This window comes from Globicephala melas, chromosome 15 (genome assembly GCF_963455315.2).
Source record: "Globicephala melas chromosome 15, mGloMel1.2, whole genome shotgun sequence".
NCBI classification, from domain to species: domain Eukaryota; kingdom Metazoa; phylum Chordata; class Mammalia; order Artiodactyla; family Delphinidae; genus Globicephala; species Globicephala melas.
Window position 1 is genome coordinate 60,160,885 of NC_083328.1, and position 17,020 is coordinate 60,177,904.

Below are 17,020 nucleotides of genomic sequence, written 5' to 3' on the forward strand. Positions count from 1 at the left end.
TGGGCTGCACAATGGTCAGGGCAGTCTGTCTGCGTAAGGGCAGGCCCAGGGAGGAAACTGGTGCAGGGCATTTGGTCGGGGACTTCTGGGGTGGTGGATAGCAGGCTGTGCTCTAGAAAGAGAGGCACAGGTTCTTGGGCATGTAGAATCTTCACCCCTCAAGGAGGGACACACTTGGGGTTCTCCTAATCACAGGACTCAGGGCTGGGCCCCTCTCGTCCAAGCCTAGGGGCTGTGCTGATGGTAAATGATGGTCTGGATGGGCCAGGTCCGGGTTGACCGAGGCTCCCTCTCCCAACCCGGCGGCGGGGTCCCAGGGCTGCAAGTGGATGCTGCAGCGCTTCCGGCAGTATCTGGCATCCAAGCATGGGCCCACGGCAGTGGAGACGCTCTTCAGTGACATGGACAACATCTTCATCAGAAGCCTGCAGAGCGTGCAGAAGGTGATCATCAGCGACAAGCACTGCTTCGAGCTGTATGGCTATGACATCCTTATAGACCAGGACCTCAAGCCGTAAGTGGATGGGCTCGCGGCCCGGAGGGCCTGGAGGGGTGTTTTACACACTCTGCACCCGGACTGCCCGGATTTGAGCTCAGCTCTGCCACTTCCCAGTGGGGCACACTTTCTTTTTCTGTGCCTCAGCTTGCCTGTCTATAAAATGGTCACTGTGGGACTTCCCTGGCGGTCCAGCGGTTAAGACTCTGCACTTCCACTGCAGGGGGCACGGGTTCGATCTCTGGTCGGGGAGCTAAGATCCTGCATGCCGCGCGGTGCGGCCAAAAAATATTAAAAAATAAAATAAAACGGTCACTCTGTCTGTAAGATTGTTATGAGGAAGAAGTGAGGTACTGAGCCCCATGCCTGGCACTGAGGCCTTTCCTGAGCATCTGCTGAGTGAGCGATCCTCCCCTCCTATCAGGCAAGAAGCTTCCCCTCTGTTAGCCCTGGTGCTTTGAGGATGCAAAGTGCCATGTAAGGAAGTACTGTTACCATGTCGATCCCTGCCAAGAATTTTGTGCCCTCCCAGTGCCCACGAGGAGGTTGAGCTGATGAGTAGAACAAACCTGAACTATCAGGGAACACAGTGATGGCCCTTACGTGATACAACAGGGCACAGAAGCCCAGTGGGGTTGTTGAGGCAGCTTGAGGTCATGCAGTAAGTCAAGGGCTGAGCCAGGCCCAGGGTCCATGTTCCTGGGCTGAGCTGCTCCCACAGCACTGAGGTTTCTGGACCCAACCCCCTCCCCAGGGTCACTGTATAGCTGTTGAGGGGCTTTCTGAGCTAGGAGTAGGAGCCCTAGAGCAAGACCTAAGTCAGGTCCAAGTTCAAGAGAAACAGGGGCCGGGCACCAGCGGGTCTCTCTCCCTTGCCCCCGGGGATGCAAGATATGCTATGGGCATTAAAGTGGACACTGAAAGGGGAAACAAGCTTGGCAGGAGGCAGAAAATGGTGGAAAGGGGGCCCTAGCCTCCCACTGACCTGCTGGGCGAGCCCTGCCCTCTCTGTGCCCCAGATTCCTGTCTGTAAAATGACAGGGTTGCACAAAACAAGCGGTTGCAGGCTGGCGGCCCTTGAGCTGCTTCTGGCCTGCAGACACTTTGAGTTTGGCCTTCCCGATGTTTTTGCATTTGGTTGATTTTCATTGACAGTCTCCAATAACTGGAAGATGTTTACACAAAAACCTGGATTTTTTTGGCTTTTCTGGGAAAGTCAGAGGATCTTGCAATTCTGGGTTCACATTCTCACAGGGCAACGCTCTCCTAGAGCCTCCATAGCCACCCCTTTAGACATGGAATGCTCTTTCTGGCTCACCACAGTCCCTACCCCTCCCTGCTACTCCCCACCCCCTGACGTGTCAGGCCATTTATGGGCAAAGTTTCACTAGGAAAGGAGTTTTTCTTGTACTCACAGCTCTTTTGAAAGAAGGAAAAGCGATAACAAGCATGAGGGCAGCAAAATCATTCTTACCCCCACCAACTTGCTTCCTATAAGTCACCACCTGGACCCTGTGGGAACTGCCCAAGTTTGTGACAGTTGTTTTCAAAAGTTTTGTGCGTCCCTGGTGGTGCACTGGTTAAGAATCCGCCTGCCAATGCAGGGGACACGGGTTTGAGCCCTGGTACGGGAAGATCCCACATGCCGCGGAGCAGCTAAGCCTGTGCGCCACAACTACTGGGCCTGCGCTCTAGAGCCCGCGAGCCACAACTACTGAGCCCGCGTGCCACAACTACTGAAACCCACGCGCCTAGAGCCCGTGCTCCGCAACAAGAGAGGCCACCGCAATGAGAAGCCTGCGCACCGCAATGAAGAGTAGCCCCAGCTCGCTGCAACTAGAGAAAGCTTGCGCGCAGCAACGAAGACCCAATGCAGCCAAAATTAAATAAATAAATTTAATTAAAAGAAGAAAGTTTTAGCCCCTGAACCCTTTCTTCAAATGGAAATGTGGAGAGAGCAGCCCTGGTTGAATTGAGGGTGAGACCCAGGCACCCTATCTAGCCTCTCAGTGAAATTCCAGGGGCCTCAGGGACCAGGTACACTTAAGATTCTCTACTCCCTTCCCTCCGCAGGTGGCTCCTGGAGGTCAATGCATCCCCATCACTGACAGCCAGCAGCCAGGAGGACTATGAGCTCAAGACCTGCCTCCTGGAAGACACCCTGCACATCGTGGACATGGAGGCCAGGTGAGGGAGAGCAACCTTGCTCATGCATCCCTGTACCTGACCATCGGGGTTCCCACCGAGGATAGAGAACTCAGAACCTTGGGACTTGAGAGGCCCTCAGAGATGGCTCTGTCCACCCCGCCCCAGCATTCTACAGATGGAGAAACTGCAATGTCCACACAGGGTCAGATCCTGGCCCAGGGACTCAGCCCTGTCCCAGCAGAGCAGGCCAACTACAGCTTTCTGAGATTTGGTCCAGCAGGATTTCCTCAATATCTCCTGACTGTGTGACCCTGAACCACTCACTTCACCTCTCTGAGCCTCAGTTTTCTCATCTGTAAAATGGGAGATTTCATATCTATCTACCTCTCAGGTTTGTTAGATTAATTTACCAAGATAATTTATTATAAAGTGTGTAACTCACAGAAAGTGCACAGTAAGAGGCTATTTATTGATATAATGATGTGTATATAATAGAAAGATCCAGGGTTTGACTTCAGGAATGGCTCAGGCAGTGTTGGCTGGTTTGTCTGTTCTCACTTCCCTCTCTCTCATCTCTTTCCTCCGTATTAACTTTTCCCCAATTATTCTGGCAAAAGTTTGAGGGCTGACTCTCATTGCTCATTGGTGGGGATTGAGTCGCATGCCCATACCGGAACCAATCACTGTGACTCTGATTGACCTAGGTATTGTGCCCACCTCCCAGGGGGGTGGGGCTAACCCCACCTGAGCCATGAGAGTGAGAGAGGGAGGCATGGTTTTCCAAAGAAAAACCCAGGTACCCACAGGCTAAAAAATGGTGAAATGTATGCTGAGCAGGCAGAACCTCAGGTGCCCACTATATCCACCATCACTTATTCATTCAACAAACATTTGAGCCCCTACTATGTGCTAGGCCTGTGTCACACACTGGGGACACAATAAAGGACATGACAGGCCTAGTCCCTGACTTCATGGAGTCTGTGGTCTGGGAAGAACAGCAGACTTCTTTAAACCAGAAAGCACGAATAGGTGCATGTTACTGGGGGCAAGTGTGGAAGCCTGGGGACAAATGGGGGATGACCCTTCTGAGGCCTGTGTGGGCGCCTGGGAAACGACCAGTGAATGGATGGACAAAAGAAGATATACTGACAGGGTGGGTACCAGTCGGGTGCAGGGAACAGTCAGGGACCTGGCTTGAGTCTTAGGGCCCTACCAGGTGCACCTTCATTAACCCTTTTTGTCTCCTGCCTGTCCAGACTCACGGGAAGGGAGAAGCGAGTGGGAGGCTTCGACCTCATGTGGAACGATGGCCCTGTCAGCAGAGAAGATGGGGCTCATGACCTGTCGGGGCTGGGGAACTTTGTGACCAACACGCACCTTGGTATGTGGGGCCAGGTGGGGAGTGGGCACCAGGGATGAGTCATGGGAGGTGCCAAGTAGTCTAAGAGGCAGCTTGCCACGGTGGTTAGACTGTTTTAATTTGATCTACAATTTACCAGCTGTGTGACCTTGGGCAAGGGACTTACCTCTCTGTTCCTCATCTGTAAAACAGAGATTAAATAGTTTGTCTTAATATATGCCGTAGTGAGAGATATTATTAATCTGTCACAAGGTGGATTTCAAAAGGCTTAAGTGGCACCCACACAAAAAGCATGATATGTTGTTAAGAGAAATTAAGGACTTCGGGGCTTGACTTTAAATTTGGTTTTTCAAAAGTGAAAAATTTCCCTGACTATAAAAATTATTCATACTCATTGTAGAATATTTGAAAATTAAAGAAGAAAATTTAAAAAAAAAACCATCCAGACGTAACCATCTTTAACAATCTGGTGTATTTCCACCCAGTTTTTCAAAAATGCATATATTCATGCTTTTTCTTTTACAAAATTGGCATTGGGCTGGAGCTTTGAGTCTAATTTCCCATGTAGCGTTTTTCATCTCGTTCAATAATAAGAGCCGCTCTTTTGGAAACATTGTATGGCCAGGCCCAGACTATTTTACGTACGTTATCTGATTTCATTTTTAGGCAGCTTTTATTCTTTTACAGATGAGGAAATGGCCTCCAGATATTACATCATTTGCTGATGGGCTTGGTTGTAAGTGGTGAGCAGGGACCTGAACCCCAATCTGTCTGTGACTCCAAAACCCGAATGCTTGGCTGCTAGTGCTTGTCCCTTAGCACAATTAAAACCAAAATTACCATATGGCTGTAAAACATCCCCAAATTTATGAAATCACTTTCATATAATCGAGCATTTGGCATGATTCCAGTTTTTCACTTTTATAAATAATCCTGTGAGAACATCCTCTCACATAAAGCTCAGCTGAAACTCTGGCTGTTTCATTAGGACAGATTCCTAGGAATAGAATTACTGGGTCAAAAGGATGGACTTATTACAGTCAAATTGCTTTCTTAGAAATATTACACAAATTTGCCAGTTCTGAATTTAAAACAACAGAAAACCTTTGCCAACTTCATAGGTAAAAAGATTGACTTGTTTTCTGTGCATTCCATTGATTATGGGTGGGGCTTCAGATTTAAAATTTGCATTTCTTCTTTTGTAAGCTGTCCATACTCTATTTTTCAATGGGCTTACATTTTTCTAAATTTGTAAAGGGCTTGGATATTAATATATTGAGGATATCATCCCTCTGTCAAACTTACTGTAAACATTTTCCTGAGTTTGTCATTTTGCTTTTTAAATTTTGTTTGTGGCATTTTTTTTTCTCTTTTTTGATGAAAAGAAGTTTTAAGTATCTTTTAGAGTTTGGTATGATTTAGGATTGGGTTCGGCTGCAAACACTAACAAGCCAACTAACAGTTATACAGATAGGAACTGATTTATCTTAAGCCACAGGAAGTCATGGGGTAGGCCGTACACAACAGCTGCACAAGGACCCAGCTCTTTCCTCTTTCTGCTTTGCCACTCTCAGCATGTTGCCTTGATGCTCATGCTTGTTGCCTCATGGCTACAAAACAGCTGCTCCAACTCCAGACACCGTGTCCTTGTCTCAGGCAGGAAGAGACAGGAAGGCCCAAGGGCCAAAGCCTTTCTTTCAAGCTTTGACTCTTTATTCCAAAAGGGAAGCCCTCCCAGCAACCTCTGCTGACTTCCCACCCACTAGAACTGGGTCACATGGCACCTCAGCCGCAAGGAAGCCTGGGAAGTCAAGTAGTTTGCCTTCAGGAAAGCAAGGGAGAGAAGGTTTGTGAATGGTTTTCCCACAGCAGACCCCTAGTACCTGCCCGTGGTGTTGTTGGAGGATGACTATACAATGCTTTCAAGTTGTGCAATCACCTGGGAATCTTGTTAAAAATGCAGTTATGACTCAGTAGGTCTGGAGCAGGGGGCTAAGAGTCTGCATACCTAACAAGCTACTGTTATGTAACAAACCCTCCTAAAACCTCGCAGCTTAAAACAACTATATTTGCTTATGATTCTTCAGGTGTCGCCTGGGGTCTCTCACAGGGCTGCAGGCACCTAGCAGATTTGCTGAGACGTGATGGTCTAGGATAGCCTCATTCACATGTGTGGTGCTCGAGACTGACTGTCAGCAGCCTCTCTTTCCAGGTGGCCACTCATCCTCCAGCAGCCCTGCCCCAGCTTCTTCAGATGGTATAGTCTCAGGGCTCCAAGAGGGCGAGAGAAGATGTAGCGAAGCCTTTTGAGCCCTAGGCTCAGAAATCCCACAATGTCATTCCACCACAATCCAGTAGCCAAAGCCAGTCCAGCCCAGATTCAGGGGACAAGGAGATAGACTCCACTTCTTGACGGGAGGCGCGGCACAGAGAGGCACCTTTGCAGAGAGGTGCATATAGGCCTGGGAGGATCATGGCAGCCGCCTGTGTTAACAGTCCACCTCAGATATCAATGCTGCTGGTTCCTGGACTCTGTTTGAGTAGGAAAGATTCAGAACAGTGGTTCTCCACCCTGGCTGAACATCGGAATCATGCAAGAGAATTAAAAAATACTGACGCCTGTTGGAGATAAGTATCTTTGGACGTCAGTATTTTTCAAAGCTCCCAGATAAGTCTAAAGCACAGCTTAGGTTGAGAGCCAGTGCTTCCCAAGACTCCAGCTGAGCGTCTGGGTGGATGGTTTTGAATACAGGAGGAGCTGGCTGGGGGTGCAAGAGTACTGATGAAATGAGTTAGGGATGTGCTGAGAACTGGTGAAAAGATAAACAACTCAGAGATGAGTCTAGAACTCCAAGAAGAGATTTGCACTGGACACAAAGGTTTGAGAATTATGAACGAGCCAATTATAGTTAAAGCTAAGGTTCCACGGAACTCACTTTGGAAAACCCTGGGGATGCATTTAGTGGACTCTCGGCTCAGTGAAGCCTTGATGGCTGGTGAGTGCCTAGGAGGCAGGGATGGGGCTCTGGGGTGCTGAGAAGACGGCAGACACCTCCAGGTTAGTAGTTGTCCCCGTGGGGATTCAGTCAGTCAGCCACCATTCGTGAGTGCCATCAGTGTGCCTGGCCCAAGAGCAAATGACCACGGAGTCGCCTCAAGGATCAGCTCTGAGCGCAAAAGGGAGGGAACACTGTGAACGTGCTCAGAGAGGGGAGGTCATGTCAGGACTGCCTGGGACACATTTTCATGAGAGTAGGGGCCACCTGCAGGGAAGAGCCATCTCTTAGATGAAAGTGCCTGACACATGGGGTTGGATAAGGGAAGAAACTAACATTTAACCAATTAGGTACCAGGCACTGTGATAGCTTTAAGTGCATTTTCAGAGCAAAGCCAGAAGGTAAGGCAACGTGGGGTGGTGGTTAAGAGCTGGGCCTCTGGAGCTTGATAGCCTGGGTTCAGCCCTCAGTCCTGCTACTTATTGTGTGATTTGGAGTAAACTACTTAACCTCTTCAAGCCTCAGTTTTCTCTTGTACACGTTATTCCCGTGAAAGTTCAGCAAGTCAGTCCACATTCTGGACCTGAAGCAGCCCCTGGTTTGAGGTAAGCCCCCAGTGAATATTACCTGCTTTTGATGATCCTTACATTCACCCCATAAAGCAGGTATCCTGGTTTACAGATGAGAAAGCGGATGCTCAAAGAGGTAAATGACCTGCCTAAGGGCCATGACAGGCAGCAGGGGAGCCAGGATGCAAACCATAGGCCATCCGTGGTTGCATGGCTCCTGCTGTCCCCTCTTCCCGCAGGTAGTGGGAGCACAGGCCCCTCCACTCCCCCCAAATCCCCCTCTACTTGGGACAGCCCATCCCAGGCAACACTCCACTTCCCTTCCAGGCTGCGTCAATGATCGGAAAAAACAGCTGAGGCAGCTGTTCCGCTCCCTTCAAGGCCAGAAGAAAACTCCCAACTAATCCCCAGCACAGAGGAGAGCGGCCAGGGGAGGTGCCACACCAGTTCTCTCCCTGCTCCCAGTTTCCAGCACAGCAGCACCTCAGAGAACTCACCTCCCTCCCTCCCCCTCCCTCCGGCCTGGCAGCTGCTCTGCTAGCCTGGCACCCCCACTCTACCCTGGGCATCTCTGCACCAGGAGAGAGCCAATCCCCAGGACTGGAGAGACTTTAACCTTGACGGATCAGCTGGCTTGGCGGTCAGGCCCGAAGAGGACAAATGCGGCAAGTTCTGCTGCCCCAGAGATCACGTCTAATAAAGGATCACAGTCTTTATTCGGGCTCCAGGCTTGGCTCAGGGGATGCTGTTGGCTGCAACCAAATCTTCCTGGCTTTGACCCTCTGATGTCTCCCCGGGGGGATCAGTGTTGAAAAGCTCCTCCAGGAGCAAGGGTTCAGGGTTTATGCAACTTAAGCTGTGTTTGCAAAGCAAGCAGTTACTAGATTGTGTGTTTACTGGGGGTCTGGGGAAGGCCTGAGCCTTGTGTGCATCTTGCCCTCCTTACAATACCCTGACTGCATGGCAGGGAACCCACGGACAAGGTAAGGATCAGGAAGACAGAGCTACTTAGAGACAGTCTCTGCAAAGGTGCACTTATCGAAGTCAGATGGGTGACCTAGGTGCCTCTCTGAACCTTCCTGTTTGAGGTTGGGAGCTGAGCTTTTTAGACCAGAAAGCCTTGGGCTGGCAGGCAGAGATGGCTTGGGGAGTTGGGCACAAGTAAGAATGTCTGCATTTTCCACATTCCTACGCCTCCTCTAGGTTGAAAAGAAGTTGCAGCAAGAGTGGGCTGGTGGCTAATTGCTCCAGGGCAACCTACCAAGGACCCTAGTCAGCTCCCTCTATTACTCTCCCCTCTTTCAGGACAGTTCTTTTGGCTGCAAGAATCTGACTGTGGAAGGAAAGGAAGGGGAGAAGTGGGGAGGGCTTTTGGAAGGAAAATACTGGGAAATCTAAGTGAATCAGCCAGCCTTGGGAAGCCCCTGAAGCCAGGCCATTCCGGGCCTCCTGCCTCCAGAGTGTGGGGACTTCCCTCATCCCTGGGACTGGGGCAAGCCCAGACAACCCCAGGCATGGATTCCACATCTTTCCAGGAGAAAGAATCTGATTGGCTCTTCTTTGGCCTAGCATCCACCCTCAGCTAGACAAGCAGTGGCAATGTTCAGACAGACCAACTGCGAGCCAGGCAGTCATACGAGACAGCATCAACCAAAGTGAACACCGCAACTCCCCATTTTCAAATATACAACAGCAACATGTCCTTCCCTTGCACCCTGTGCCCCACCATGCAGTTTCTATTCCAAAGGAACCACATAATTGTTTGCACACAAATTATGAGATTAGACACCTGTCCTTACTTCTCACTTTAATGTATCTTGGAGCTTGTTTCAAATCAGTGCTCAGAGCTTCTTCATTCTTGATTACAGCTGTATAGTATTGCACTATTTGGAGTTATCAATTTCTTTAATCTACTGTGGACAGACATTTAGTTTCCAATTCCACCTCCCTACTTCTTAGGGCCATTATGGGGAAAACCCAGCAAATTCTACTAAGAAAACTCAAGAGGATGCAAAATCATAGGTCTGGGCCAAATTTGACTTAGGTAAAGTGTTTTGTTGGCCAACACCCAAGTTGTAAAAAATTTTCTGAATTAGCAGTATTTAAAAAACAGAGGATTCAACCTAAAAATCTAAATTTCTAGATTATCTTGAAGAAAACACAGGATCTGGCCATGCCAGCTTGATTCCCCATATAACTTGGCTGGAACCAAATGGAGTGCCCTCTCCATCCTGCCACCTTCTGCTGTTACTGCCTATCTAATCCTGACATCAATTCAAGGAGGAACCACTGCCCCTTCATAGATGGTATCCTAAAGGAGTGGCAATTAAGGACTGAATGAGGTGAAGACTAGAAGCTGCTATTCGTTCACGTAGGTAACATTTATTGAGCCCTCGAGGCACACGAAAGACACCCCTCACGGCACATTCCCATCAGGATCGCAGACCCCGAGGGCAGATGGGAACTCCGAGCAGCACTGGCCCGGGCCCTGCTTTCAGAGCCGGTGGAGGCGCACCCTGCACAAGTGCAGCACAGTAAGACGCGGCCCCTCACCCACCTCTGGTGCAGGACTCTGCAAGGCCTCCCTGACTCCAGAGCAGCCGCAGCAGGCTGATGAGCAGCACCTGCTCTGGGCTGTCCTGGGGGCAAGCAGGAAGATGGGCCCAAATGGAGGCAGTGCAGGGGGACTGTGCGTCTGCCTATGGCGGACCATGAGGCACCAAGATTCTGTCCTTGATTCAGGACAGGAGCCTCTGAGCCTCCTGCTTTACTCCAATTCCGTTACACACACTGCTTGAAAATGCCTCTCTCTCTTTCTGAGAGGAATGCTGGAATGAGCTCCCACTCTTCCCCCTGCCCGGGGCCCCTTTCAATAGCAGGCCATTGTTGAGAAGTGCCTGTTGCAGTCATTCTCACACCCCCACAAGCGCTGCCCCCTCCCACCTCCTGGTGGCTGCCAGGGCCTGTCAATGGGCCTTGTGTCCACCCAGCCCCAGTGGTCAGGCCCGGCAGATACTGGCAGGCTGAGGGTTCCCTCCTGCCATCACAAAATAGCCAAGTGCTACAGACAAAGAAGCTTCGTACAAGGGCTATGGCCAGATTCCTCACAACTGTCCCCTTGCAGAGTAGATCCTGTCCTTGCAGGTGTCAAGGCTGGAGAGTTCTAGGTCCTCCATGATCCCAGGGGGGATGCTGGTCTTAGGTCCCCCACTTTGGTTCTTAAATTTCATCCTTTCAAGATGACCTTGAGAGCTTTAAGCTCATCCTCATTGAGGGGGTTCAGGTTAAAACCCTTCAGCTCCGGTTTGCCTAGGAAGAGAAGACAATTCATCAGCGAGTCGGGGCTCCTGCTGTCCAACCTGCTGGCCCTGGAGTCAGGCCTGGGAAAGGGGCTTACACTGCATTCATGCTGCCAAACACTTGGCCTTGAGGTCTGACAGGAATGGACCTCAAATTCTGCAATGCACTGAACAATGTGCATCGACACCTGCTCCTGAGTCACCAAGAACCTGCAGAGTCATGACTGCTGTCTAGAAACCTCCAGATCTGCACCAGACTGTGACCAACCTGGAGTGGTTTGGTTTACCTAGAAATTCAGCTCTAACCTGGACCACCTGACTGAGGCCTTCTGACCCTTAGTCAGAGCTATCCCAGTCCCGACACCATGCCCTGGCATAAATGTGAGATATCCCAGGCCATTCCTGGCGCCTGAAAACAACTTGTGACAGGAATAAGATCCCACAGACTTCCCGTCCATTCCATCTCTGGGCGGCTCGAGACAACCCTGCCCACTGCCCACAGCTTCAGTGCCACTCACCAGCTGCCCGGGTCACTGCCCACCCAGAGGGGCTTCTCACCCCTGCCTTCAAAGTCCGTGTTGATGGTTGTCTCCCCTCCTGGTTTCCAGCCCCACCCCCAGCCCCCAGGCCAATACCTTGGGCCTCAAACAGGCGATTGACCTTCACTTTCAGTTGTTTCCGGAGCCTCTCTATTTCTTTATCCAGATGTTCCTGATCTGAAAAATGAGATGCAAACAAGATGAGGTTATACTATAGACAGATCTGAGGATGCCAGCCTCTCCCCAGCCCCCTTGAGAGCAAGGGGTCTCAGCATGTGGGAAAGAAAAGAAGACTTCGGAGACCCGCTGAGGAAAAAACTAAAGGCTAGAGAAGGGACATGACCTGCCCCGACCCCTGAGTGAGCCCAAAACAGGGCTGAGCACACCAGTCCCCTGACTCACAGTTCACCGAACTGTTTTCATTATGCAAAGTACCCTGGCCAGTGGATGGGGAAGGCAACGCCAGGATTTTAGGTCACCCTCCCACAGTGAAATTGTGGAAAATTCAAATGTAAGGACAAAAAGAACCTAGACCCAGCCTACCCTAAGAGGGATGGAAAAATAGGTGGCTGAGGAATTTCACAACCCCACATTCATCAAGGTCAGGGGTTTTCACGAAGGCAGGATTGTGGTAACTGATACGTGAACAGTCAACATGCAGCCTAGCGCTCACGCTTGACCTAATTCACGGCTGTGAAGAGAAGGCTGTCTTACAGGACGGTGTCTTACAGGACGGGCTGCACCCAAAGGCAGGTGTGCCGTGAGTAGTGCAACTGACTGGTGCCACCCAACCAACTCCCCCAGCTCTGTTTTCATCCACTCGTGAGTGACATTCCTGTCTTCTTCACAGACTTCCATTCTTTCTGATGGGTGAACGCCCTAACGAGCCGAGCCTCTGGCCTGGGCAGTGGTTCTGGTTCTCACTGTAAATGAGGAACCACAGTCTCACACAAGCTTGTTTAGCCTGGGTCCATCCCTGAGAACCAGAGGTGATGATGTCACAGAACTTCTCTATGTCGGTGACAAGACCACACTTGTGGGCTAAGAGAGCTGAGGATCCTGAACCCAGGCAGGCGATGCCCTGCGGAAGCTTAGTCTGAGTGGCCTCCAGCCTCCACCCAAGTGCAATGACAATTCTTAATTTTATAACCAGGATATTAGTGTACGTTTTTCAACAAGACAGCCGGAAGCTTCTCCTCCAAGCGGACCTAGTTTCCTTTGCTAGAATTTCGGTTTCAATAGGGATAGAGATACCCTGTTTTCAGGGACAGAGGCAACCTTGTTGGTCCTCCTGGCCCACATGTTTTCAGGGGTACAGAAAACATGCATAATTTGACCTTTTCCCAGCCAAGGACCCATTTGTAGCCTGACCTTTTGCCTTTATGACGCTCCTCCAAAGAGCCTCCAGGAACGTAGTTGCGAGATTTGAGTAACATATGTTGTGTATCCAGGCTGTGGCAGACCCTAGAGGTTCACTCTTCCCAAACGTCCATTTCAACCCACTTGCTACTGCAGGGGATGTGAACAATAAGAGCTCCTCTGCCAGGCTCCCCGGCAGCTACGTGTGGGCATGTGCCTTAGATCTGGCAAATGAGGGATCAGCAGAAGTCCCTGAGGCGGACCGTCTTATTTTCAAAATAGAAGGCAAGGCCATATATGGAGAAAACCCTCTGCCTTTTCTCCAGCCTGGCACTCAAACATGAGACCTTCGATGATGACATAATAACCCTGAGAACATGTTAAGGTGACACTGTTGAACAGCTGTGCCAGTCCTGTACTGCCCATCTCTGGACAACTTCTTACATAAGAAGAACAGAACTCTATTTCCTTAACCCTCAATTTGTTGGATTCCTGTTATTTGCAGTCTAACTCATTCCTCACTGATAAACAAGCACTGCGCTAGGCACGCGTCCTGTTTTATCTCAACTTCACAACAACTGTGCTACGTAGAAGTGTCCCCCTTTTAGAGATGAGGAAATAACTCAGTGGCAGAGCACGGATCAACATGCACACAGCCGCCTCTCATCAAGCTGCTGCCCAAAGAAAGCCTGACTCTCGGTTCTCGGTTAAGACCAAGGCTGGGGGGTGCGGGGGAACCTGTTCCTGACCCCTGCCCAGGAGGCCTTACCTTTCTCAATCATTTCCTTCGTCTCACGGTGAGGCATCCTGATAAACATGTTCCCAAAGCAAACCATCACGTCTTCTGAAATGGCAAACAGTCATTCCTTCAACAAATATTTTTATGCCAGGCATTGTTTTAGATGCTGAGAACACAGCAGAATAGGACAAAGTTCCTGCCCTCATAGCTTACGTTATAGTGGAGAAGAGGCAATAAACAAAAAAGATAATAAACAAAGATATGATCTGTCAGACCCTGAAGAGTATCGTAGAGAAAACTAAAGCAGGGTAAGAGAGATGGAGAATGCCAAAGTAGGGGAGGAGTTTGTCATTTATACCAGGCAGTCGGCTAAAGCCTCACTGATTATGTGCCATTTGGGCAGAGACCCAAAGAAAGTGAGGGTGTAAGCCCTGCAGACACCTGGGGAAAGAGCAAGGCAGGCAGAGGAACCAGGAACAGCAAAGATGAGTAATGTGCCGGGGCGTTAGGAACAGCAAGGAGACCAGCGAGGGTGGAGCCAATGAGTAAGGAGGAGAGCAGAGGAGATGATGTGGGAGAGTTCAAGGAAGTCTGAATTCCATGGGGTCTTGCAGGACTCCGGAATTTACTCGGGTGAGATGAGAAGAAACTGGAAGGTTTTAGGCTTCCCGGTGCACTTTAAACCCTTGGCCCCCAAGGCCCTTCATTATGGCCTGGCCTCTGCCCACCTCTTCAGCCTCATCACACACCCCTCCCCTGCTCCTTACTCTGTCACAACCACTTGGCCTCATCTAAAGAGCCACTATCCCCTTCTCCAAAACCCACCCCATGTCCAATTCCTCCTTCAGCTTTCTCACAATTTTCACATTGTGAATTTTCAATTCACAATTTTCACGTGCTGGGGGTTTTTATACCCCCCGCATGTTCCCAGTGCCATCACTGATAAGCTGGCCGCTAACGACCTGTTACTGAGGAAGTACCATAGAGAAAACTAAAGCAGAGTAGCTGCTGAAACCCTGAACCACAGTCTATGTCAGACCTGCAATACCGTCTCCCCCATCTCCACGGGCTGTGCTACATGCCTGTGGCCTCCTGCCCAGTCTCTATCAGGGACAAGTCAAAGGCCTTAGAAGGAAAACGGAACAGGCCTCCTGGGCTGCAGCGAGGAGGTCTAGGCTTACCAGAGAGGCTGAGATCCTTCTGCAGGGCCCTTAGGCCCTCCCGGTTCCGATTCCTTTTGGTATCCAGGTCCACAATCTGAAAAGCACAGGGGCAGAAAGGAACTCAGCTACTTCTTACCCCAGCCTGTACTCCTAACAGACCAGGGCTATTAAAACCTAACAGAGACAAGCCATCATTCCTAGGTTAATTCCAATGTCCTGCCTAAAATGGACTGATGTGTGAAGGTATTTCTTCCCCCACTCAGCTTCCAGCTCCTTAAAAACAATGCTTTGTCCAGGTGTCTTCCCCCAAGAGGAGGTGCTGGGGAAATGTTTAATGACTAAATAGGTCATTATTTTTTTATTATCCACTGAAGCACTAGTTCTCAAGCTTTAGGACATTTCAGAATCACTAGGAGAGTGCAAACCACTCCCTGGACAAGCTCCTCCAGTTGTTTCTGACCTAGTATCATGAAAAACCCAACAATATTGCATCAGAACAGCAGAGGTGTTGGCACTGAGATGGTGGTAACAGCCCAACAGCTACAAAGGGAGTGAGCAGGCAGTACAGCATACTGCCTGACAGCACTGGCTCTGAAGCCGAATACCCAGGTGTGAATCCTGCTGTCCACTATGAGCTATGTGATTTCACCTCTCTGAAAAACGTAGACAGGAACCGGGCCCACCACACAGGTTACTGTTTTTTTAAACTTTTTGTTATTTATTTATTTGGAGTATAACGCTGTGTTGGTTTCTGCTGTACAATGAAGTGAATCAGCTATTATGTATACACATATCCCCTCCCTCCTGGACCTCCGTCCCCAGTCCCCGATCCCACCCATCTAGGTCATCACAGAGCACCGAGCTAAGCTCCCTGTGCTATACAGCAGGCTCCCACTAGCTATTTATTTTACACGTGATAGTGTATTTATGTCAAACCTAATCTCCCAATTCATCCCACCCTCCCCTTCACCCCCGTGTCCACACGTCCATTCTCTACATCTGTGTCTCTATTCCTGCCCTGCAAATAGGTACATCTGTACCATTCTTCTATATTCCACAAATATGTGTTAATATACGATATTTGTTTTTCTCTTTCTGACTTACTTCACCCAGTACGACAGACTCTAGGTCCATCCACATCTCTACAAATGACCCAATTTCATTCCTTTTTATGGCTGAGTAATATTCCATTATACATGTGGATGTATCTCACATCTTCTTTATCCAGTAGTCTGTCGACAGACACATTTAGGTTGTTTCCATGTCCTGGCTATTGCAAATAGTGCTGCAATGAACACTGGGGTACATGTGACTTTCTGAATTATGGTTTTCTCAGGGTATATGCCCAGTAGTGGGACTGCTGGGTGATATGGTAGTTCTGTTTTTAGTTTTTTTAAGGGACCTCCATACTGTTCTCCATAGTGGCTGTATCAGTTTACATTCCCACCAACAGTGTAAGAGGGTTCCCTTTTCTCCACACCCTCTCCAGCATTTATTTTTTGTGGATTTTTTGATGATTGCCATTCCAACTGGTGTGAGGTGATACCTCATTGTAGTTTTGATTTGCATTTCCCTAATAATTAGTGATGTTGAGTATCTTTTGCCACCTCGAACTCCTTTAAAACCCTTGGCATTTCCATTAGAACCAGACCCAAACTCCCTGTGCAGGTCTACATGGCCCTCCATGGCCAGGGCCCCACGCTCCTACCACGTCCCCACTCCGTGCCGTGCCACGCATTTGACCCACGTGATCTCACAACCGCCCAGTCTGTCGTCACAGCCCTTGGCCCACAAGCCTAGGTCAACTCACGGCGAGCCCGAGCTGGAGCCAGTTCTGAACCACGCGCGTTTCTCCAGGCGCTCGCCTTCAGGCCAAACCCGGGCCCCAGCCCCGCGGACGGGCCTCCTACCTGCCGTTTGTCCGCCAGCACCTCCTCGGCGAGCTCCTCCACCTCCACGAGGTACCGAAGCACCCGCTCCGCCTCGGGCGACAGCATGGTGTTCACCTGCTCGGACTCGGCTCGGCCGCGATCCGTACCCACCTCCGCTCTACCTCCGCTGCGGCTCGGTCCGCGCACTCGCCGATCTGACAGGGCTTCCGGCGCGCATGCGCAATTGGAAAAAGAACGGTGGCGCGCAGGCTCCAATGCACGCGCGGCGGGCGGACGCGAGAGGCGGGGCCTAGCTTTGGGGGCGGGACTGAAGCGCCCCCTGCAGGCACAAACCTTTCAACCTCTCCCTTTCGTGCAGTTCTTGAGCCCCTCCTCTGTGCCAGGCAGTTTTTTTTTTTTTTTTTTTAAATTAATTAATTAATTTATTTTTGGCTGTGTTGGGTCTTTGTTTCTGTGCGAG

The 17,020-nt window shown here is 50.1% G+C and overlaps 2 protein-coding genes across 7 annotated transcripts in view; one reads left to right on the top strand and one right to left on the bottom strand.

The window, feature by feature from the left end:
• TTLL9 (tubulin tyrosine ligase like 9) overlaps positions 1-8,096 on the top strand; it is a 65,944-nt gene extending 57,848 nt beyond the window's left edge. For all 6 annotated transcript variants that reach the window (XM_060284461.2, XM_060284464.2, XM_060284462.2 and 3 more), the window contains 4 exons: positions 318-514; positions 2,570-2,683; positions 3,901-4,025; positions 7,897-8,096. In XM_060284461.2, coding sequence (XP_060140444.1) covers positions 318-514; positions 2,570-2,683; positions 3,901-4,025; positions 7,897-7,973 — 513 coding nt within the window. In that variant the 3' untranslated portion in view covers positions 7,974-8,096. The remainder of the gene's footprint in view (positions 1-317; positions 515-2,569; positions 2,684-3,900; positions 4,026-7,896) is intronic.
• A 1,830-nt stretch (positions 8,097-9,926) lies between these two features.
• PDRG1 (p53 and DNA damage regulated 1) lies at positions 9,927-16,755 on the bottom strand. Its single transcript, XM_030830951.2, has 5 exons — positions 16,579-16,755; positions 14,687-14,762; positions 13,536-13,610; positions 11,504-11,584; positions 9,927-10,878 (listed from the first exon to the last, which is right to left on the bottom strand). The coding sequence occupies exons 1-5, from the start codon at positions 16,663-16,665 to the stop codon at positions 10,796-10,798; spliced, it is 402 nt and encodes a 133-aa protein (XP_030686811.1). The 5' UTR covers positions 16,666-16,755; the 3' UTR covers positions 9,927-10,795.
• Between the last annotated feature and the right edge of the window lie 265 nt (positions 16,756-17,020).